General features: G+C 36.7%; 1 protein-coding gene across 3 annotated transcripts in view; it reads left to right on the top strand.

Moving 5' to 3' along the window:
* FNDC3A (fibronectin type III domain containing 3A) overlaps window positions 1-25,393 on the top strand; it is a 241,095-nt gene that overhangs the window by 26,899 nt on the left and 188,803 nt on the right. For all 3 annotated transcript variants that reach the window (XM_036249591.1, XM_036249592.1, XM_036249593.1), the window contains exon 2: window positions 17,534-17,671. In XM_036249591.1, coding sequence (XP_036105484.1) covers window positions 17,573-17,671 — 99 coding nt within the window. In that variant the 5' untranslated portion in view covers window positions 17,534-17,572. The remainder of the gene's footprint in view (window positions 1-17,533; window positions 17,672-25,393) is intronic.

A 25,393-nucleotide genomic window follows, 5' to 3' on the forward strand; every position in this document is an offset into this window, starting at 1 on the left:
AGAAGGACCTTACCAAGAACCTGATGATGTTGGCACCCAGATCTTGGACTTGTCAACCTTCAAAACCATGAGAAATAACTTTGTTTAAGCCACCCAGTCTGTGGTATTTTATAGCAACTGGAGCAAAATTTGCAAATATTTTCTGTCATTCTGTAGGTTGCCTTGTCACTCTGTCGAATGTGTCCTCTGATGCACAAAAGTGTTCAAGTTTGATGTAGCCCCTTTGGTCTGTGTTGCTTTTATGTTCTTCACTTCTGGTGTCATATCTAAGAAATAATTAATGAAGACAGTGTCATGAAGCTTTTCTCCTGTTTTCTTCTTGAAGTTTTGTGGGGTTTTTTCTTTATTGATATTTTTAGGGGGGGAGAGAGAGAGAAACATCGATGAGAGAAAACATTGGCTGGCCGCCTCCTGCATGCCGCACACTGGAGATCAGGCCCACAACCTGAGCATGTGCCCTGACCAGGAATTGAACCAGTGACCTTTTGGTACATGGGTCAACACTCAACTGCTGAGCCACACTGGCTGGGCTCTTCTTGAAGTTTTATATTTTTGGATCTTAAATCCATATTGAGTTAATTTTGTATATGACGTAATTTATGGGTCCAATGTTTTTTGTTTTAAAGGATATATACAGTTTTTCCTTCACCATTTGTTGAAGAGAGACTATCCTTTTCCCATTGTGTGGTTTTGGTACTGTTGTTGACTATCATTTGACCATATACATGAGAGTTTATTTCTGTCCTCTATTCTATTCTGTTGGTATGTTTGCCTGTTTTTATACTAGTACCACACTGTTTTGACTACTGTGACTTTGTAATATGTTTTGAAATCAGGAAATTTGAGTCTTCCAACTTTGCTCTTCTTTTTCTTTTTTTTTTTATTTATTTTTTTTTAATCCTCACCCGAGGATATTTTTTCCATTTTTTGTACAGATAGAGTGGGAGGAAGAGAGAGGAAGGGAGAGAGAGTGAGAAACATCGACGTGAAGGGACACATCGAGTGGCTGCCACCCGCACGACCAACCAGGGCCGGGGACAAACTGCAACCGAAGTACGTGCCCTTAGCGGGAACCGAACCCGGGTCTCTCCAGACCGCAGGCCGACGCTCTAACCGCTGAGCCAAACTGGCCAGGGCTGCTCTTCTTTTTCAAAATTGTTTTGGCTATTCAGGGGTCCCTTGAGACTACATATGAATTTTAGAATTAATTTTTTTTATTTCTGAAAAAAATAAATGCTATTTAGATTTTGACAGGCATTGCATTGAATTTGTAGTTTGTTTTGTGTTGTATGGACACCTTAACAATATTATGTCTTCTAATCTGGGAACATGGGATATCTTTCTAGAATGTCTTTTTAAATTCTTTTAGCAATATTTTGCCAGTTTTTGGTATCAAATCTTTCATCTTCTTGATTAGATTTATTTCTAAGTACATATTCTTTTGCTGCATTTTTCTGCATTTAAATTCAGATAGAGCAGTGGGAGAGAGGGAGGACGAGAGAGAGAAAAACATCAGCATGAGAGAGACACATCGAATGGTTGCCACCCACAGGAGGGGCCGGGGACAAACTGCAGCTGAGGTAACTGCAAATGTACCCTTAGTGGGAACCGAACCCGGGACTCTCTGGTTCGCGGGCCGACGCTCTAACTGCTGAGCCAGACCAGCTAGGGCTCATTTTAACTTTTAAAAATAATTTTAGCCCTGGCCAATGTGGTTCAATGGATAGAGCATTGACCTGTGGACCAAAGGGTCGCAGGTTTGATTCCCAGTCAAGGGCATGTGTCTGGGTTGCCGGTTCGATCCCTGGCCCTGGTCAGGGTTATGCAAGAAGCAATTGATCAGTGTGTATCTCTCATTGATGTTTCTCTCTCCTTTCCACTCTATCTAAAAATCAGTGGGAAAATGTCCTCGGATGAGGATAAAAAATGTAATTTTATTGACGTCTACACAGAGAAGTACGTATACTGGGTGAGGCAAAAGTAGGTTTATAAGTGGGAGTACAAGAAATAGAGTTTATCCTTGTATTATTTATTATTTATTATTATTGTACTATTTTCCATAAGAACAAGTTAAATCTACTTTTGTCCCACCCTCTATATCAGTGTACACGATGCATAATGCAGTGACAGCATATAACAGTGTCCCAAGTTAAGACACAAAACAGCACCAACAGCCCATAAACTGCCTTCATGCTCCTTCCAGTCTCCATCCTTTCTTCTCCAAAGGCACCTTTTGCTATCCTGACTTTTAATATTATAGATTGGTTTTATTGGTTTTTGACCGTCCTATTTAAAAAGGTGTATAGTACACCCTGGACAATTTGGCTCAGTGGTTAGAGTGTTGGCCTGCAGACCAGAGTTGCGGGTTTGATTCCCTGTCAAAGGCACATACCTTGGTTACAGGTTTGATCCTCGGTCCCTGTTGGGGTCATGTGGGAGGCAACCAATTGATGTGTCTCTCTCACACTGATGTTTCTCTCTCTTTCTCTCCCTCCCCCTTCCTCCCTTCCTCTTACTATGTCTAAAAGTCAATGGAAAAATATCTTCGGGTAAGGATTAAACATAAATAAATAAATAAATAAATGAATAGTCATGTAGATGTATTCTTCTGTGTCTATTTTTTACTCTTATAAGATTTATTCGTGTTGTTCCCTGTATCACTAGTTCACTAATTTTCATTCTTTAATATTTGTCCAGTTGATTATATCAGATACAGTTTACCTTTTGTGTGTGTGTGTGGTACGTGTTCCTAGCAGGAACTGAACCTGGGACTTTTTGGTCCGCAGGTCAATGCTCATCCGCTGAGCCAAACTGACTAGGGCCAGTTTACCATTTAATGTGGAGGGTTGTTTAGGATATTTATAGTCTTGGGCTGTTAAAGACGAATGCTGTGTACCTACATGTACTTATCTTTTGGTGCACATGTGCATGCATTTCTTTTTTGTATACACTAGGAGTCTAGTAGCTGGATCATAACTGGGCCATCTAATACTTGCATGTTCAACTTTGGTAGATAATATCAAATTGGTTCCCAAAGTGATTTTGTTTTCATTCTGTATGAGTGTGGCAGTTGCTCTGTAGCATCACTAATACTTGATATCATCAGTTTCTTTCATTTTTATTATTCTGTTGAGTATGTGGTAGTATTTTATGGTTTTTAATAAGCTTTTTCATAGTAACTAGATAATTTAAGAATCTTTTTATGTATTTACATATAAAAACTGTCTTCAGTTTGCATTTCTGTGAAGAGCATATTCAAGTCCCTTGATATTTTTCTATTTTTTCACAATCAATTTGTAGGACACTTGTATATACAGGGTAGGGTGAAAGTAGGTTTACAGTTGTGAGTACACTGTGTTGTAAAACACAGTTTGTTCTTGTATTATTATGTATTATTGTATCATTTTCCGTACAAACAACTGTAAACCTACTTTTATCCCACCATGTAGTCTAAATATGTGGTATTTTTCAGTTATATATGCTATAAATATCTTTCAGTCTGATTTGTGTTTTCATGCTCTTAAAGTTATTTATTGATAAATATTAGTTTTAATGAAATTCAGTGTATCATTTTATCTTTTTCTCTGTGATTTAAGAAATATAATTTATATTCTGTTTAAAAAATCTTTTTCTGTCCCATGGTTATGAAGATTTTTTTGTGTGTGTGTGGTTTCTTTTAGAAGCTTTTTGTTTTACTTTTACATTCAGATCTGCAACCTGGTATTAATATTTTAAAAATATTGTTTAATTTGACATTAATTAAAATTTCAGACTTACAGAAAAGTTGCAAGAATAGTATACAGATATCCAGCATTTCTTCAATCAAATTCCTGAAATGTTAGCATTTTGTTATATTATTACTACAAAGATAGTTGAATATTGATATACAGATATAGATGTAAACAGTGAGATGCTAAAACCATCTTGTATACAAAAGTTGATTGTTAAAAATTTAGGAGTTTTCAGGTCAATATTTAAAACATGATAGCTTGAAATGGGCCATGGAGGAAATTAGCAAATGCAAGAAATCACTCTTTCCTCATTTTTTGCATATATCAAATATTACATTATAAAAAACAAGTAAAAATAGATGTATAATGTAAAACAAAGGGATGTTTGTAGTCACAAGATAAGATGAGAATGTAGGAAGTGAGTAGAAACAAAATTAAAAGAAATTGAATGAAAGAAGCTGAAAGTGTTCTTTATGCAATGAATGGCAATGAATTTGTAGGTTTTTCAATGCAACATTTCAGTTGCTTGACTGATGTTCCTGATTTGCAAGCCAAAATAAAACCAGTTACTTTGCATACAGTGTGATGAATATGGCCATATAAGAAATCATTTCATAAATGAAACCTCCTTTGTTAATGAAATTTTTGATGTGTTATAGCTTTACAAAGAATGAAATTAAAGATAACACTTAGGTGGAATGATAATATCAAAACATAGCATAGCATGTGACTTTAAGTCCAATGGTTCAGGAGATATTTGTATTTGTATAGCTTGTAGTACACCTCTTGAAACCATGCCTGGTTGTAATTTCAGGATTACATTCTGAAATTTAAGTAATAATGGTTATTTGTGGTTGTAGTTAAACGTATATAAAAATATTACAAATAGAATGAAATGACGGAATAAAAATTACCCAATGGTTATTTTTTAAAATTTACTAATTTACAAACAATGAATTACTTATAAACTCTTTTTGAACAAAAATATTAAGTAGATTTATTGAAAAGCAACTCTACTATTGTCATATATGAAAAATAATTTGCAATTTATAGACTGTAATGACATAGACTAGTACAATAAAAACAATGCTAATAAGTTGTACCTATTATTATTGCCTACTGAAGGATCTGGAGGCTCTGAATCTGAGGGCTGCTCTCACTTTGTTAAAAAGGGAAATTAGAATTCAATGTTCAAGATAACACTAAACCAAGACTTTCTCTTAACTCTATCAAGATTATTCATAAAATTGGAAAAGGACTGACTTTCTCATGTGTAAGTCAAATCTACATTATAGTGTGTTTGAGGGCTACTGAAAATCTTTCTCCATCTGTGCTTTGGGAAATCCTGCATTAGAGTAGTGGTTTACAAACTTTAAGTGTGCATCAGAACCATCAGAGGAGCTTGTTAAATATGCGGATTCCTGGGGCACACCCTAAAAATTCAGGTCAGTACACTCATGTTGATAGCAGTATTATTCACCATAACCATAAGGTGAAAGCAACCCACCTGTCCATTGATGAATAAATGGATAAACAAAATGTGGTTTATTCACACAATGGAATGTATTATTCAGCCTTTAAAAGGAAGGAAATTCTGAAATATGCTACAACCTGGATAAACCTTGAGGACATTATATAAGGTACCTAGAGTGGTAAAATTCATAGAGGCAGAAAGTAGAATTGTGATTGTTAAGGTCTGAGGGAGTGGAGAGTTGTTTAATGAGGGATATTTTGCTTTCCAGTTTTGGGCTATTACAAAAGAAGCTTCTATGAGCAATTATGTATAAGTTTTTGCATGATTGTGAGTTTTCATTTTTCTGAAATAAAGGCCCAGGGGTACAATTGCTGGGTCATAAGGTAGTTGCATGCTTTTTTTTTTTTTAAGAAGGTACATTGAATCTTTTCTAATTTTGTCTGTCAAAACTATAAATATTTTATATTCATTAAAATAAAATAGGTAAAATGTCATTGTTATTATTTTTTAATTATTTATTTTTGTTACAGATATTTCTCCTTTATCCCCACAGACACCCTCCTCCCTATCCTGCCCCCACACCAAGCATTGTTGTCTATGTCCATGAGTTACGTATACATGCATATAAGTTCTTTAGTTTATCTCATCAATCCTCCCCTACGCCCCTCCTCTGAAATTTGACAGTCTGAACCGTACTCCTTTCTATGTCTCTGGGTCTATTTTGTTCATCAGCTTTTTTTGTTCATTATATTCCGCAAATAAGTGAGATCATGTGGTATTTGTCTTTCTCTGATTGGCTTATTTCACTTAGCATAATTATTTTTTTTTTGTTACAGATGTTTCTCCTTTTTCCTCCCAGACACCCATCACCCTATCCCTCCCCCCGCCCCCCACCCCAAAGCATTGTTGTCAATGCTCATTGATTGCGCATTCATGCATATAAGTTTTTTGGTTTATCTCATCCCTCTCCTCTGCCCCCCTCCTCTGAAGTTTGTGGGTCTAACCCTTACTACATTCTGTGTCTCTCGGTCTATTTTGTTCAGCTTTTTTCCACAAATAACTGAGATGATGTGGTATTTGTCTTTCTCTGACTGGCTTATTTCGCTTAGCATAATACTCTCTGGGTCCCTTCATGTCATCTCAAAGGATAAGAGATCTTTCTTTCTTACAACTATATAGTGTTCCATTGTGTATATGTACCACAGCTTTTTTTATCCACTCATCTATTGATGGACATTTGGGCTATTTCCAGATCTTAGCAACTGTAAATAATGATGCTATGAACATAGGGGTACATATATTCTTTCTGATTGGTGTTTCAGGCTTCTTAGGGTATATTCCTAGAAGTGGGATCACTGGGTCAAATGGCAGATCAATTTTTAACTTTTTGAGGTAGCACCATAATGTTTTCCACAGTGATTGCAACATTCTGCATTCCCACCAGCAGTGTACTAGAGTCCTCTTTTCTCCACTCCATTGCCAGCAGTTGTTTGATGATTTGTTGATGACCACCATTCTGGCAGGTGTGAGGTAATACCTCATAGTCCTTATAATTTGCATGTCTCTTATGATCAGGAACTTTGAGCATTTTCTCATATGTCTCTTGGCCATTTGTATATCCTGTTTGGAGAGATGTCTATTTAGTTCCTCTCGCCATTGTATAATTGAGTTCTTTGTCTTCTTTTTGTTAAGTTATATGAGTACTCTATATATTTTGGAAATTAACCTCTTACTGGATGTATCATTGGCAATTAAGCTCTCCCATATAGTGGGTTCCCTTTCCATTTTGATTCTTGTTTCTTTTGCTGTGCAGAAGCTTTTGAGTTAGATGTAGTCCCATGTGTTCATTTTCTCCTTTGTTTCTATTGCCTTAGGTGATGTATCAGTGAAAATTCTGCTGCATATGATGTCTGAGATTTTGTTGCCTACATTTTATTCTAGAATTTTTATGGATTGATGAGTTACATTTAAGTCTTTTATCCATTTTGAGTTTATTCTTGTGTATGGTGTAAATTTGTGTTCTAGCTTCATTTTTTTTGCAAATAGCTCTCCTGTTTTCCCAACACCATTTATTGAAGAGACTGTCTTGACTCCACTGTATGCTCTTGCCACCTTTGTCAAATATTAATTGAGCATAATGACTTGGGTCAATTTCTGGGTTCTCTGTTCTCTTCCATTGATCTATATGATCCAAATGCCTGTTCTTGTGCCAGTACCAGGCTGTTTTGATTACAGTGGCTTTGTAGTGTAACTTGATATCCTGTGTTGTGATCCCTCCTACTTTGTTCTTCTTTCTTAAGATTGCTGTAGCTATTTGGGGTCTTTTTTGGTTCCATATCAACTTTTGGAGTATTTATTCTAGTTCTGTGAAATCCATTATTGGTATTTTGATGGGGATTGCATTGAATCTATAGATTGCTTTGGGTAGTATGGACATTTTAATGATGTTAATTCTTCCAAGCCATGAATAAGGTATGTGCTTCCACTTTTTTGTATCTTCCTCTATTTCCTTTTTCAGTGACCTGTAGATTTCTGCAAATAGGTCCTTGACTTTAGTTAAGTTTATTCCTAGGTATCTTAATTTTTTGGCTGCAGTGGTAAATGAGGTTGCTTTTTTTAGTTTCTCTTTCATTGAGTTCATTGTTGGTGTAAAAGAATGGTGTTGATTTCTGGACGTTAAATTTGTATCCTGCTACTTTGCCAAATTCATTTATTAAATCTAGTAGATTTTTTTTTTTTTAATTTCTCACTCGAGGATATTTTTACATTTATCTTCAGACAGAGTAGCGGGAGAGAGAGAGTAGTAGTAGAGAGAGAGAGAGAGAAAGAGAAATCGATATGAGAGAGACACATCGATTGGTTGCCACCCGCACAACCTCAACCAAGGCTGGGGACAAACTGCAACTGAGGTATGTACCCTTGACTGGAATCAAACCCAGGACTCTGTGGTCTGTAGGCTGACGCTCTAACAACTGAGCCAAACCGGCCAGGACTAAGTCAAGTAGATTTTTAATGGAGTCTTTAGGGTTTTTAATGTACAGTATCATGTCATCTGCAAATAATGACAGTTTCACTTCCTCCTTTCCAAATTGGATTCCTTTTATATTTTTATATTTTCTTCATGTCTAATAGCTGTGGCCAAGACTTCCAGTACTATGTTAAATAAGAGGGGTGAGAGTGGGCATCCCTGTCTGGTTCCTGTTCTTAAGGGAAATGCTTTAAGTGTTTGCCCATTGAGTATGATGTTAGCTGTAGGTTTTTCATGTATTACCTTTATTATGTTAATATATGATCCCTATGTTCCCACATTGCTGAGTGTTTTTATCGGAAATGGGTGCTGGATTTTATCAAATGCTTTTTCAGCATCTATTGATATGATCATATGGTTTTTATCTTTCCTTTTGTTTATGTGGTGTATCACATTTATTGATTCGTGAATATTGTGCCAGCTTTGCATCTCTGGGATGAATCCCACCTGGTCATGATGAATAATTTTTTTGATGTATTGCTGGATCTGATTTGCTAATATTTTGTTAAGGATTTTGGCATCTGTGTTCATCAGGGACAGTGGCCTGCAGTTTTCGTTTTTTGTAGTGTCTTTATCTGGTTTTAGAATTAGAATTATGCTGGCCTCATAAAATGAGTTTAGAAGTCTTCCGTCTTCTTGGATTTTTGCAATTTTTTGAGGAGAATCAGTGTTACATCTTTGAATGTTCAGTAAAACTCCCTGGTGAAGCCATCTGGGACTGCTGGGCTTTTGTTTGCTGGGAGTTTCTTGATTACATCTTCAATTTCCTTAGTTATTATTGTCTATTCAAGTTTTCTGTCTCTTACCGGTTTAGTTTTGGGAGACTCTGTGTATCTAGAAATTTGTCCATTTTACCTAGATTGTTTAATTTGTTGTTATGTAATTGTTCATAGTATGTTTTAATGATCCTTTGTATTTCTGTGGTGTCCGTTGTTACTTCTCTTTTGTTTTTGATTTTGTTTATTTGGGTCTTCTCTTTTTCTTGCTTGATGAGTCTGGCTAAGGGTCCATCAATCTAGTTTATTTTTTCAAAGAACCAGCTCTTTGTTTCATTCATCTTTTTAATTGTTGTTGTTGTTGTTTTTTTTAGATTCTATGTCATTTATTTCTGCTCTGACCTTCACTATTTCTTTCCTTCTACTTGCTCTCAGTTTTTCTTTTTGTTTACTTTCTTGTTCTTTGAGTTGTAGCGTTAGAAAGTCAATTAGGAATTTTTCTTGTTTCTTGAGGTAGGCCTGCAGGGCTATGAATTTCCATGTCAAGAGTGCTTTCATTGCATCCCTATAGATTTATTGTTGTTGTGTGTTCATTTTCATTGGTTTCCAGGACGTTTTTAATTTCTTCCTTGATCTCCTTGGTAACCCATTCGTTGTTTAATAACATGCTATTTAGCTTCCATGTGTTTGAATGTTTTTGTTGTAACTGATTTGTTGTTTCATGCCATTGTGGTTTGAGAAGATGCTTGATATGATTTCAGTGTTCTTGAATTTATAGAGATTTACTTTGTGTCCTAACATGTGGTCTGTCTTCGAGAATGTCCCATGTGCACTTGAGAAGAATATATATTCTGCAGCTTTTGGATGAAATGTTCTATAAATATCAATTAAGTCCAACTGATCTAGTTTGTCATTTAAGGACTCTGTGTCCATGTTAATTTTTTGTCTAGAAGATCTATCCAGTGGTGTCAGTCACCCACTATGAATGTATTGCTATTAATCTCTCCTTTGAAGTCCTCCCGAAGCTTTTAAATATATTTTGGTGCTCCTGTGTTTGGTGCATATATGTTTACCAGTGTTATATCCCCTGGTTGTATTGTTTCTTTTAATATTATGTAGTGACCTTCTTTTTGAAGTCTATCTTATCAGATATGAGTATTGCTATACCAGCTTTTTTTATTTCCATTTGCCTGGAAAATATTTTTCCATCCCTTCACTTTCATCCTGTGTGAGTCTTTTGTTGTGAGGTGGGTCTCTTGTAGACAGCGTATATAGGGGTCGTGTTTTCTTATCCAATCGGCTACTCTATGTCTTTTGATAGGAGCATTTAAGCCATTTACGTTTAAGTTTATTATTGATAGATATTTATTAATTGCCATTTTTATTTTATTCCTGTATTCCTCTCTCATTATATATATTTCTTCTTCTCACAGCATTCTCTTTAGCATTTAGTGCAGTGGTGGTTTTGTGGTGGTAAATTCCTTTAGCTTTTTTCTTTGTCTGTGAAACTCTTTATTTCACCTTCAATTTTGAATGATAGCCTTGCTAGATAGAGTAGTCTTGGATTCAGACCCTTGCCTTTCATTGCTTTGTACACTTCATGCCACTCCCTTCTGGCTTGCAGTCTAATGGGAGCGCCCTTGTGGGTAACTTTCTTTCTCTCTCTTGCTTCCTTTAAGATTCTTTCTTTGTTTTTAATGTTTGCCACTTTAATTATAATGTGTTTAGCTCTGGGTCTTTTTGGGTTCATCTTGCTTGGGACTCTCTGTGTTTCCTGGACTTGTGTGACTTTTTCCTTCACCAGTTTAGGGAAGTTTTCTGTCATTATTTCTTCAAATAGGATCTCTATTCTTTTCTCTGATTCATCTCCTTCTGGTACCCCTATGATGAGAATGTTGTTACGTTTTGGATTGTCCAAAGCTCCCTTAAACTCTCCTCCTGTTTTTAATTTTTTTTTCTCTACTTGCTGCTCTGTTTGGGTGTTTTTATCTACCTTTACTTCTAACTCACTTATTCGGTCTTCAGCTTTTTCTCATCTACTATTGAATCTTTCTAAGGTATTTTTCATATCCGCTATGTTGTTCTTTATTTCCTCTTGATTTTTATTCATAGCTTCTACCGCTTTTAAGCTGATGTGGGTGGTTCTCATGAGCTCTTTATAATACTCATTAAGTGGCTTGTAGTTCTCACTAAATTGTTTGAGCACCCTTAAAATCATTGCTTTGAATTCTTTATCTGACAAATTGCTTTCATCCATTTCATGTAGTTCTTTTTCTAGTGATTCCTCCTTTTCTTTCATTTGGGTATTGTTTCTTTGTCTCCCCATTTTAGCCGTCTGGTAGTTCTAGACCTGGTGAGTGATGTTGGGATGTGTAGGCAGGTCAGTGTGTACCAAATAAGGCTGCTGTGTCTCCCAGACTGTTCTGGTACGTGGTGCCTCTTGCCTGATGTGGGTCCTGGAGGATTGACTACTGGCAACTGGTATTGGTCTTTCCTGGTAGGCGCTGCTGCAGGAGCTGCAGGCCCCACTGGTGTGGCAGGCTGCTGGATCTCACGGCCCCCCCCGTGGAGCGGCAGGCCATGCCAGTGCCCCAGGCAGCTGTATTGCATGGGCCCCACTGGGGCCACAGGTTCCACTGGTGCCACAGGCTGCTAGATCACATGGGCCCCACTGGAGCTTCAGGCCCTGTTGATGCCACAAGCAGATGGATCATGGGGGCCCAATGGAGCCACGGGTCCTATTGCTGGTGGCTGGAGAGCATTGTTGCCTGATGGGCTCAGCTCCTGCTCAGCCTCTGCTAATGCGGTTGGTGATGGGTCTCAGCTGCCGATCTGTGCTGCTGCTGCCTGGGGATGAATGTCTGGTCCTGAGCCTCTGTTGCTGGGGGTATGTCTCACCTCTGATCAGGCTACTGCTGTGGGGGATGGTGCTTGGCTCCCAGCCGCTTGTGGCTTCCACCACGGGTACCTTGACAGCGCCGCTACTGTGCACTTGTCTCTGTTGACACAGCAGGGTCCACTGGTCCGATTGTGCGAGGTACACTGGTGCGCTCAGGTCACTGGGCCCTAGCCGCTCTCACTGCCTCCTCCCAGAAAAGACCAAGGATCTTCCAAAAGGGTGGGGCCTTCTGGTGCGCAAGGAGAAGCGCCCTGACGAGCTGCTTACTGTGGTAGCCGGTTGTTCCCTGTCCACAGCACAAAAACCTTCTGCCTCACATTTCTGCACTGTTTGTGGTTGCTCATCCACACTCACATCCACTCTTTCCCACTTACTCACACACTTGCAAACTTACCCTTGCTTCGGTCCTACCTGCCGCCATCATCTCAAGCCTTCATCTTTCCAACACCATTTATTAAAGAGGCTGTCTTTACTCCATTGTATGCTCTTTCCACTTTTGTGTAATATTAACTGAGCATAATGTCTCAGGTCAATTTCTGGGTTCTCTGTTCTGTTCTATAGATCTATATGCCTGTTCTTGTGCCAGTACCAGGCTGTTTTGATTACAATGGCTTGGTAGTGTAACCTGATATCCGGTATTGTGATCCCTCCTACATTGTTCCAAAAAATTCAAGAACAAGGAAGACTTCCAAACTCATTTTATGAAGCCAGCATAATTCTAATTCCAAAACCAGATAAAGACACTACAAAGAAAGATCCCTGGCTGGTTTGGCTCAGCAGTTAGAGCATCAGCCCACAGACCATAGAGTCTCTGGTTCAGTTCCCACTAAGGGCATGTACCTCAGTTGCAGTTTGTCCCCGGCCCCGATTGGAGTCATGTAGTTTGCAACCACTCGATGTGTCTTTCTCACATCAATGTTTTTCTCTCTCTCTCCCTCCCGCTCTATCTGAAGATAAATGCAAAAATGTCCATGGGTGAGGATTAAAAAAAAAAGGAAAGGAAACTACAGGCCAACATTCCTGATGAATATAGATGCCAAAATCCTTAACAAAATATTAGCAAATGAGATGCAGCAGTACATTAAAAAAATTATTCACCATGACCAAGTGGGATTCATCCTAGGGATGCAAGGCTGGTACAGTATTCACAAATCAATAAATGTGGTACACCACATGCACAAAATGAAAGATAAAAACCATATGATCCTATTAATAGATGCTGAAAAAGCATTTAATGAAATCCAGCACCCATTTCTGATAAAAACACTGAGCTGTGTACGAATAGAGGGATCATATCTCGACATAATAAAGGTGATATATGAAAAACCTATAGCCAGCGTCATACTCAGTGGGCAAAAACTTAAAGCATTTCCCTTAAGAACAATAACAAGACAGGGATGCCCACTTTTTCCATTCTTATTTAACATAGTACTGGAAGTCTTAGCCACAGCAATTACACATGAAGAAACAATGAAAGGGATCCAGATTGGAATGGAGGAAGTGAAACTGTCATTATTTGCTGATGACATGATATTGTACATAGAAAACTCTAAAGAGACTCCATCAAAAATCTAGATTTAATAAATGAATTTGGCAAGGTAGCAGGATACAAAATTAATACCAAGAAATTGACGGAACTCACAGAAAGAGAAACTAAAAAAAAATCCCTGTTACCATTGTGGCATAAAAATTAAGATACCTAGGAATAAACTTAACCAAAGAAGTAAAGGGCCTAATTGTAAAAAACTACAGGTCACTGAAAAAAGAAATAGCAGAAGATATAAAAAAGTAGAAGCATATTCCTAGTTCATGGATTGGAAGAATTAACATCTTAAAATGTCCATACTACCTAAAGCAATCTATAGATTCAACACAATCTCCATTAAAATACCAATGACATATTTCACAGAACTAGAACAAAAACTTTAAAAGTTTGTATTGAACCAAAAAAAAAAAAAGACCCCCAATAGACTGAGCAATCTTGAAAAAGAATTATAAACTTTTAACTTTGGTTAATTTTGTTACTTCTGAGTTAGCCTCCCTAAAATGTTTCTTCTTAAACCAAATTATGTGACATGCAAGAGTGAAAATAACAAATTGGCTCATTCTCATTTTATAATTATTTGTATATTGCACAGAGTGAAATTATTTGACATGATTTAAAGTACTCAGTATTTTTATTGAACTTTATGTAATATAGCAGTATGCATTAAGCCAGAAGTTAGATTTGCCCTGCTATATAAAGCCATATATACATATATACACACACGCACATACACAATAGGTAATGTTTATATAAATATATATGTTATGTTTACATTGCATGCATTTTTTGAGAATGTTTTGTAGTATGGTTTTATGTGTAAAATCTTGAAGTACATTCCTATATTGAATAGTTTGAAAAATCTTATGGCAGTTTTTATGTACCTACATAGGAAATTGTTTTTAGGTTAAATCAACTTTAATGAAAGTTTCTGCAAAGACTAAGATTTTAAATAAATATTTTCTATGAAGAAATATATGCCAACGAATTGGACAACCTGGCGAAATGGACATATTGTTAGAAACATACAGCCTTCCAAAACTCGATCAGGAAGAATCAGAAAACAAATAGACCAATAACAACTAATGAAATTGAAGCACTAACCAAAAAACTCCCAGCAAACAAAAGTCCTGGTCTAGATGGCTTCATAGGCAAATTTTACCAAATATTCAAAGAACTAACACCTATGTTCCTCAAACTATTCCAAAAAATTTAGGAAGAAGGAAGACTTCCAAGCTCTTTTTACAAGACCAGCATTATCCTAATTCCAAAACCAGAGACACACACTACACAGAAAGAAAATTATAGGCCAGTATCCCTGATGAACATAGTTGCTAAAATCCTCAACAAAATACTAGCATATCGGATCCAACAATACATTAAAACAGTCATACACTGTGACTAAGTGGCTTTTATTCTGAGGATGCAAGGCTGGCAGAATATTCACAGATCAATAAATGTGATACACCACACAAACAAAATGAAAGGTAAAAGTCACATGATCATATCAATAGATGCAGAAAAAGCATTAGACAAAATCCAACACCTGTTTATGATAACTCTGAGCAAGTGGTAATAGAGGGATCATACCTCAACATAATAAAGGCCATATATGAAAAACCTATAGCCAGCATCATACTCAATGGCCAAAAACTAAAAAAGCATTTCCATTAAGATGAGAATAAGATGAGGGATGTCTACTGTCACCACTCTTATTCAACATAGTACTGGAAGTCCTAACCACAGCAGTACTACCCTGCAATCCCAGTTCTGGGAATATATCCTAAGAATTCCAAAGCACCAATCAGGAAGAATATATGCACCCCCATGTTCATAGCAACATTATTTATAATAGCTAAGATCTGAAAACAGCCCAAGTGCCCATCAGTAGATGAGTAGGATAAAAAAGCTCTGGTACATTTACACCATGGAATATTATGTAGTTGTAAAGAAGAAGAAACTCTTACCCTTTGTGACAGCATGGATGGACCTGGAGAGTATTATACAAAGTGAATAAGCCAGTTTGAGAAAGACAAATATCACATGATCTCACTTATGTGTGCTTTTGATCATTGAAATTATTTGGTTTATAGTAAAGTCTATGTCACTCAAAATGTTTTCTTAGAAAAGAAAAATAAAACCAGAATTATAGAAGACCAGTGTCAGAACATAAAAGTTAAAACTTGAAGGGTCTTATTCTAATCCTGAACAAATTTTCTACCACTATGTGTGGAATCTAATAAACAAGATAAACTGATGAACAAAGTAGGACCTGAGGCCTGGATATATGGAACAGATTGACAGATCTCAAAGGGGAGGGTTGGGGGGAACTGGAAGAGATCAACCAAAGTATAAAGTACATGTATGCATATATGGATAACCCGTGGATACAGACAATAATGTGAAGGCCTGGGGTAGGGTGGGGTGGGAGCTTTGTGGAGGGGGGCAAAGGGACTGATAGTAGGGAACATCTGTAATACTGTCAACAATTAATAATAAACATTTTGACACAACTGAATTGTAGAATGCTGCTAGCATCCAAAAATGTTATTTTGCCTTTCAGTGTATATTCAATAAAACTTATGATTCAGCTCAGTTGTGCTCATCCTGACATATAATTGATGTTTTATTGCTTGATATTATATGTGATAAACTAATATTGCTTATGTCAAGTCCTTTGCTTTTTATATAAGTGATACTCTGTTAACAGTTAAGGATTTCTAAATATATGTGCTTTTATCACTGAAATTATTTGGTTTATAGTAAAGTAGGTGTCACTTAGAAAAAAAAAATTAAAACAATGATAGAAGGCCAGTGTCAGAACATAAAAGTTAAAATTTGATCCCAGTTGGTGTGCCTCAGTGGATTGAGGATCATCCATGGACTGAGAGGTCACAGTTTGATTCCTGGGTTTTAGGCGCCAATCCCAGTAGGAGGCATGCAGGAGGCAGCTGATGGATGTTTCTCTGTCACATTGATGTTTCTGTCTATCTCTTTTTCTCTCTAAAAAACTCAGTAAAAACACATTTAAAAAAAAAGTTAATATTGAAGGGTATTATTCTAATCCTGACAACATTTTCTATATAATTATTGTGTAATTCCTAGAGACTGATAGGATGATGGAGGGGAATTGGATCTTCATAATCACCTTCTCTCCTTAAAGAAAAAAATCAGTGGTAGAATTGCCTATCCCAGTGTTTAGCTAAAGTGGTGGTGGTTAAATTAAATAAATATTGTATGGAGATGAAAGAGGTAGAGAAACAGAATTTATATAGAAGGTGCTAATATATTGACTTTATTATATTTTAGTTTATTGTCTACATTGACAGACAGTTGGTTAAATTGTAAGAAATCTATTTCCTTAAATGTTCTATTAACTAAAAAGTAGTCATCAGAATATCGTAAAATTGCCTTTGACAAGATTATCTGTTTAGGTTAAAGAAGATGACAAATCTTTTATTTAAACTTTATTTTTGAATGTATTACAGATGTACCCTCTTTTTTTCCCCATTGATCCCCTCCTCCCTAATCCTGCCCCCCCTCGTGCCTTCCCCACACTATTGTCAGTGTCCATTGGTTATGCATATATGCATAGAAGTTCTTTGGTTCATCTCATCCTGCCCTCTCTCCCCCCTTCCCTTTGAGGTTCATCAGTCTAACAACCAATTTGTACTTCTTAATTCCTTCGTCTTTAATAAGACAAATCTTGAAGCGCTCTCTGGAGCATGCCCTTGCCTTTCTTCCCTTTCAGGTGTGCATCTTTACTTTTTTTCCCTGAATTCTTAAGAGTTCCCAAGAGACTTGGAAACACAGAGTAATTGGGCAGCAGCAGCTCATCCTAGGCTTACCCCCTGAACCTGTCGCCAAGGGCCCCTTTTCTCTGACTTTTCAGTGAACTAATAGCAGCCCACTGTGGGTCACTTCTTTCCTATAACATTTCTAGAGAGCCAGTCAGAGCACCACTTAGGCTCTCTTCCTGTTGCTATTTCTACCCTAAGCCCTTTCTTTGTTTCACTGTACCTAGCTTTAATAAACATATTCTCAAAATAAAAATAAAAAAAGAATAAGACAAATCTTGAATGTATTATATTTAAATATATTTTAAAAGTTATATACATATGCTATATATTTTTGTTTTTCAGAGTTGGAGAGTTATCCGGTATATTAATGTCTAATTGATAATGGCAGAACATCCACCACTACTGGATACATCTCAGATCTTAACTAGTGATATTTCTCTTCTGTCTGCTCCTATTGTAAGTGCAGATGGAACACAACAGGTAAGGAAACCAAAATGTTTATCTCTTTATGCCTAGTACACACATACTTATTTCAGGAGAATGCAAAATTTTAAACAGAACAAAACTTCACCTTAGTGGGTTCCCGTTGATTCATGTTTTAAACTCTAATTCAAAATGTTTAGTTTTGTAAGTCAATGAAATAATAAAACTGTTTTTGAAGTCACTTCTAAAATGTCTCAGTAATTCATGTTTAAATTTTGTGTGTGTGTATTTAGTTGCCTATAAAATTGTTTTTGTTTTACTTTAGAACAATGTAGTCATCTCTGAGTATTTTTTAACTGCGTTTAACCTTATGTGTTAATCATTATTATAAATCATCACTTCAGTGGTTTGAAGTGTGATTAAATGACTGACTATATTATATAATAACTAAACTTTATATTTTTCTTTCTACTCCTCTCCACACTCCCTTCTCCCAAAAGGAAATACACAGTTTTTGAAAAGCTGTTCTGTTTTCTCCCCACAACCCATGGTTTTTTATAAGTATAGTTCTATAAAGGGATGAAAATGATGGGCTTTCATAAGTACCTATTACTTATCAAGCAATGTGCTTAGTTCTTACAGCAACTCTATATGGGAGGGATGGTAATATTGTAGGTGAGGAAACAAAGACTAAGAACATAAGGGTAGTAACGTGGAGAAGAAGGAACATTTTAAATGTTCACTATGTAAAAAGCTTTGTGCTAAGAACTTTATGATCTTATTTAATTTTTTAAACAATTGTATGAAGTAGATACACCTGTACTCATTTTGCAGATGAAACAAAGATCATATAAAGCTTTTACTCATACTGCCTCCCTGGGAAACTAAGAAAAAAATAGTAATATTTTGTTGCTTTATAAACTTAGTGTTTATAGTGGACAGTTATGATTTGCTTACAAGATAAGAGGCTACTTTGTTAACTTTGCAATTGAAAATTCAATAGTGATTGGGTTGGATTGTAATTTTTTGTTTTGAATAAATGGTATGAAAAGCGTATCCTGGTTTTAATGTTTTCATATGCTCAGATAGCTAATAGCAGCACTTCATTTCACTAACTTCTTTTTATGGTCAAATTAAATTCTGTTAAGATTTTTGTTTGCAAAAATGATAAATATGACAGGTATTTATCTTCTGTAGGCCCTAGGAGGGTCTTTAGTTGTCATTGTTGTCCCTGGCGGGTCACTGGCTTCACATTATTTAGATAGTCTAATGCATAAAATAATTATTAAGTAGTTAATTATAGTACATTGGTGTTGCCACAGTGTATAGTCTGTTCAAAGGAAGACAATAGGCTGAAATAAGACCACATACCCTCTCAAGACTTTTTCCTTCTTTTCCTCAAAAAATAAGTTTTTAGCCCATCTGGGTGCCTCAGTTGGTTGAGCATTGTCTCATACACCAAAAAGGTTATGGGATTGATTCCCAGTCAGGGCACATACCTAGTGTGCAGGTTCCATCCCGTTCTGGGCACCTATAGGAGGCAGCTGACCAATGTTTTTCTTGCACATTTTTCTTTCTTTTTTTTCCTCTCCCTCTCTCCTCCTCCCTACCCTTTTCTCTCGCCAAAAATTTTAAAAATCCTTGGGTGAGGGGAAAAAAGAAGCCAATAAACAATATTCTATAGGCAGAATTTTTCCTGAAATCTTGAGGGCACCATGGCTAGCAAATAGCATTAATGGCATAGATGGGTACAGTAAACTCTCAATTTTACAGACCTTGATTTATGGACTTTGGATTTAACGGACAAAATTTCCAATCCATATGTCATATGTGAAAATTAATACCCTATTAGTTTTAAAACGCTTTTAAGCAAGATTTGCTTAGAATTAAATTAACAGGTTGTTTTTTGTTAATAACTGTTATTTTTAACAAATTTTAGTGAATAGGCCATATGTTAGAAGAAAACACTGTAGTAATTTTGCTGACACACATACTACATATCTACAACTATAGTCTACATATTTAAATCCAAGAGTCACTGCTTGTAAACAGTGTGCGGCAAATGGTTAGCTTATTATGATCATACTGCATCACATGTGGTAATTGGTTCTATTATCGAGTAGCATGACTTTCTCCAGCAGATTTTTATTTAAAATTTTATTTTATTTTGTTTTTTCCATCACCTTTTACCCCCCTATGCCCTCTACCACCTCTTCCCATCCCCCTCCAGCCCCACAATCCACACTATTATTCATGTCCATCAGTTCTCTCTCTCTCTCTCCTTTTTTGTTCTATCCCTCCACTCCCCCAGCTACCTCCCCACCCCAGAGCTGTCTGCCTGCTCTCTATCTATGAGTCTGTCTCTATGTTTGCTTGGTAGTTCAGTTTGTTCATTAAATTTCATCTAGGGGTGAAATCACATGATAGTTGTCTTTCTCTGTCTACAGCAGTTTTAACGCATGCTGGCCAATATTCGGACATCAGCTAAGCCATACCCCAGCCATGTGCATTTGTTTACTTGTGGTGACTGGTGAATGCAGGAATTTGCTGGACCTATTCAGTATAAATTTATTTGTTTGTTTTTTGTTTTGTTTTATTTTGTTTTTTGGTACGTGCCTCTAGCGGGAACCAAACCCAGGACTCTCTGGTCCGTAGGCCAACGCTCCAACCGCTGAGCCAAACCGGCTAGGGCAATTCAGTATAAATTTAAAATTACAGTAATACATATAGAAAACTTTTCTGTGAAATTAAACTTTTCATACATACTTAATTTTAATTACACAAACATGTCTACATAAATGAAAATAGGCTAACTGATTTGTCAACTTTTTCAACATACGCATTCAGAAAACCTACTTTATTATATAACGGACTTTGGGCTTTAACGGACCCTCCTAACACCCAAGTTAGTCTGTTATATCGAGATTTTACTGTATAGAGAAAGGAGCTGGGGATAGAAGAACCTACTAGAGCAACATTTGAAAGATCAGGTAGGGGCATTGAATCTAGAGCACAGATTTTTAGGTAGGATTTGAAAAACAGGTTTTAGGAGGTTGAATAAAGCTTTTAATTTTAACTAGCAATGTATAATGTAGTTTGATAGGGAGAGATAAAGATGAATGGGAAGCACACATGACTTGGTTCATAGATTTAGATTTGATTTGGGTGAACTCAGACAAGTTATTTAACTTCTCTGAGTATGTCTGCTTCTCTTTAAAATGGAGGTAATAATAGCTTCTTTAGAGTAGCTGTAGCTATGAGGGTGAAATGAGCCCAAAGGAGCTCAGTAAAGGTTAGCTGAATCTGAATGGAAGCACTCAATAAATGTTTAAAAGACTGAAGAAACTATATAGATATGCTTGTCAGGGCTTAAATCAGTGGAGGTAGTTATAGTAAGCAGTGGATCAAAAAACAGAGAGATAGTTATATTAAATGTAAAATAAAAGTAGACCAATAGCTGTGTTAGGAATGGAAGGGACTGAACAAAAGTAGATAGCAATTAGAGATGGGAGGTAAATAATCTTGATAACAGGCATTTCTTTGTCTTAACTTAGGAACGTATTGGTATGCCATGCATGACCACCAAGTTAGAGCTTTCCTGTACACATATACCACCTGGTTGGTGTTGGAGTAAAAAAGCAAACTCAAAGACAGTTCCTGACAGGAAGAAGTGACAAGTACATGTGTGATGTTAAAAATTCATGATCACAGTTTGTTGCTTATCTGGACTTTATTGGGAATATTGTAGTATTTCTTGGGAATATATTATGGGATCATTTCTGATTTACCTATTGGGATCAAATTAATTTTCTTATAGTTGGCCATCCGGATTATCTGTTGTCTCATCAATATTTTCTGGTTGTATATAGTAAACATTTGATACTATGTCATATTATATATAGTGGGTCTTTTGGCATATGAATTATACTAGAGGGAATCCCTCCTGACATCATTGTTACTAGTGTTGCTTTTAGGAAAGCTGTAATAGACATTTATTATTTATTTTGTCTAGCAACATCTGAACGTATTTTGTGTTTGAGGAATCTCCATCCCCCTTTTTTAACTACTAAACTTTAGTTTAGAACAATTTCAGGTAACAAAAATTAAGCAGAGAGCTTCTCTCATATACTTGAAATGTTGATAACACTAGTTCCCTATTATTAACATCTTACGTTGATGGAATACATCTGCCACAATTAATGAACAATATTGATACACTATTAAGTTCATAGTTTACATTAGGTTCATTATTGGTATTTTACAGCTCTATTGATTTTGACAAATGTATAATGTCATACATCGCCATTACAATATCATAGAGAATAGTTTAATTGCCCTAAATACCCCCGTACTCTACCTAGTCATCCCTTCCTCACTTCCCACCCCACCCCAACCCCTGGCAACCACCAATATTTATACTGTCCCGATAATTTTATCTTTTCCAGAATGCCATATAGTTGAATTTATACATTATGTAGCCCTTTCAGACCAGCTTTTTTCACTTAGTGGTTTGGTCCAGATAATTTATTTTCATGACTTAATAGCTCATTTTTTAAAATCATTGAATACTACTTCATTGTATGAATATACCAAAATGTTTATTCACCTACTGAAGGACTTGATTGTTTCCAGTTTTGGGAGATTATAAACAAAGCTGCTTTAAACATTCCTGTGTAAGTTTTTAGGTGAGCATACATTTTCAACTTAACTGGATAAATACCTAAGAGCATGATTGCTGGGTCATGTATGGTAGGGTTAAGTTTATCTTTATAAAGACTGCCAAACTATTTTCCAAAGTGCTTGTACTATTTTGCATTCTCAAGCATGTGCTAGATTTGAGATTGTAACTTTTTATTTTAAATAATTTTTTATTTTTTGATTACAGCTGACATACAATATTCTGTTAGTTTTAGGTGTACATCATAGTGATTAGACACTTATATAACTTAGGGAGTGACCACCCTGATAAATCTAGTACTCATCTGACACCACACATAGTTATCCCCTATGCTGTACTTTACATCACCATGACTATTTTGTAACTACCAATTTGTAGTTCTTAATCGCTTCTTCTTTTTCACCCGGTCTCCCAAACCCTTCTCATCTAGCAGCCATCAAAATGTTCTCTGTGTCTATGGATTTGTTTCTGTTCCACTGACTCATTTATTTTGCTTTTAAATTTCACATATAGCCCTGGCCGGTTTGGTTCAGCAGTTAGAGCATCGACCTGCGGTCCAGAGAGCCCCGGGTTTGATTCCTGCTAAGGGCACGTACCTTGGTTGCAGTTTGTCCCTGGCCCTGGTTGGGTCATGCGGGAGGCAGCCACTCGATGTGTCCCTTTCACATCGATGTTTCTCTCGCTCTCTCTCTTCCTCTCTCCCCCTCCCACTCTATCTGAACAAAAATGGAAAATATCCTCGGGTAAGGATAAATAATAAAAAAATAAAATAAAATTCACATATAAATGAAATCATAATGTGTTTGTAGTTCTTTAACTTATTTCACTCAACACAATACCCTCTAGATCCATCCATATTGTTGCAAAGATTTTATTCTTATTATGGCTGTATTCCATTGCATATATGTACCACTTCATTTTTATCCATTCATTTTTTTAATGGACACTTATGTATCTTGGCTATTGTAAATAATGCTACAATGAACATATGGGTGCATGAGTCTTTTTGATTTAGCGTTTTGGGTTTCTTTGGATAAATACCTAGAAATGGAATTGGTAAGTCCTTCTTTGTCTCTTGTTTTAGACTTTATTTTTTATTTTTTCCTTACCCGAGGACATTTTTCTGTTTTTCAGATAGAGTGGGAGGGAGAGAGAGAGAAAGAAAAATCGATGTGAAAGGGACACATCGAGTGGCTGCTACCCGCATGACCCACCAGGGCCGGGGACAAACTGCAAACGAGGTACACACCCTTAGCGGGAACCGAACCAAGGTCTCTCTGGACCGCAGGCCGACACTCTAACCACTGAGCCAAACTGGCCAGGGCTAGACTTTATTTTAAAGTGTATTTTGGCACTGACTGGTTTAGCTCAGCAGTTAGACTGTCGGCCCGTGGACCAATGAGTCGTGGGTTCATTTCCAGTCGCGGGTTCATTTCCAGTCAGGGACACATGCCTGAGTTGTGGTGTGTCCCTGGCCCTGGTTAGGGTCATGTGGAAGGCAAGCAGCCAGTGTGGCTCTATCACATCGAGGTTTCTCTCTGTCTCTCTCTCCCTTCCTCCCTCTCATTTTATCTGATATTATGTAGAAAAATATCCTCGGATGAGGAATTAAAAAAACAAACAAACAAGAAAAACTGTATTTTGTCTGGTATAAGTATTGTTACCCTCAGTTTTTTTTGTTTGTAAGTTTCCATTTTCATGAACTTGTTTCATTCCATTACTTTCAGTCTGTGTGTGTGTCTTTCAATCTGAAGTGAGTCACTTATAGGCAGCATTTGTAAGGGTCTTGTTTTCTTATCTATTTAGCCATAGTATATCTTTATTTATTATTATTATTATTAATTAATTTATTTATTTTTGTTTCAGATGTTTCTCCTTTTCCCCCCACTGAATCCTCCCTCCCCCTCCCTCCCCCTCCCTCCCTGCTCTGTCCCCAGCTTTGTTGTCCATGTCCATTGTTCATGCATACATGCATATAAGTTCTGTGGTTTATCTCTCCGCCACCACCCCCTCTTCTGGGGATTGTAAGTCTGTACCCCACTTCCACATCTCTGGGACTACCCCATTCCTCAGACTGTTATGTTCATTATATTTCACAAATAGGTGAGATCATATGATACTTGTCTTTCTCTGTTTGGCTTGTTTCACTTAGGATAATACTTTCCAGGTCCCTCCATGTAGTCTCAAAGGATAAGAGATCTTTCTTTCTTACAGCTGCATAGTACTCCATTATGTATATGGACCACAGCTTTTTTTATCCATTCGTCTACTGATGGACACTTGGGCTGTTTCCAGATTTTAGCTATTGTAAATAGTGCAGCTACAAACATGGGGGTACATATATTCTTCCTGATTGGTGTTTCAAGCTTCTTAGGATATATTCCTAGAAGCGGGATCAGTGGGTCAAATGGAAGTTCAATTTTTAATTTTTTGAGGTAACACCATAATGTTTTCCATAGTGGCTGCACCAGTCTGCATTCCCACCAGCAGTGTACTAGAGTTCCCTTTTCTCCACACCCTCGCCAACACTTGTTCAATGATTTGTTGATGGTGGCCATTCTGACAGGGGTGAGGTGATACCTCATTGTTTTAATTTGCATCTCTCTGATGATTAGTGATGTTGAGCATTTCTTCATATGTCTCTTGGCCATTTGTATGTCCTGTTTGGAGACATGTCTGTTTAGTTCCTCTGCCCATTTTTTAATTGGGTTCTTTGTCTTCCTTTTGTGGCGTTATATGAGAACTCTATATATATTGGAAATTAACCCCTTATCTGATATATCATTGGCAATTGTGCTCTCCCATACAGTGGGTAGCCTTTCCGTTTTGATGATTGTATCTTTCGCTATGCAGAAGTTTTTGAGTTTGATGTAGTCCCATGTGTTCATTTTCTTCTTTGTTTCTATTGCCTTAGGTGATGTGTCAGTAAAAATTCTGCTGCGTATGATGTCTGAAATTTTGTTGCCTACGGTTTCTCCTAGGATTTTTATGGATTCACGAGTCACATTTAAGTCTTTATTCCATTTTGAGTTTATTCTCGTGTAGGGTGTAAGTTGATGGTCTAGTTTCATTTTTTTGCATGTAGCTGTCCAATTTTCCCA

The sequence above is a fragment of the Molossus molossus genome, unplaced genomic scaffold (assembly GCF_014108415.1).
Source record: "Molossus molossus isolate mMolMol1 unplaced genomic scaffold, mMolMol1.p scaffold_m16_p_9, whole genome shotgun sequence".
NCBI lineage: Eukaryota > Metazoa > Chordata > Mammalia > Chiroptera > Molossidae > Molossus > Molossus molossus.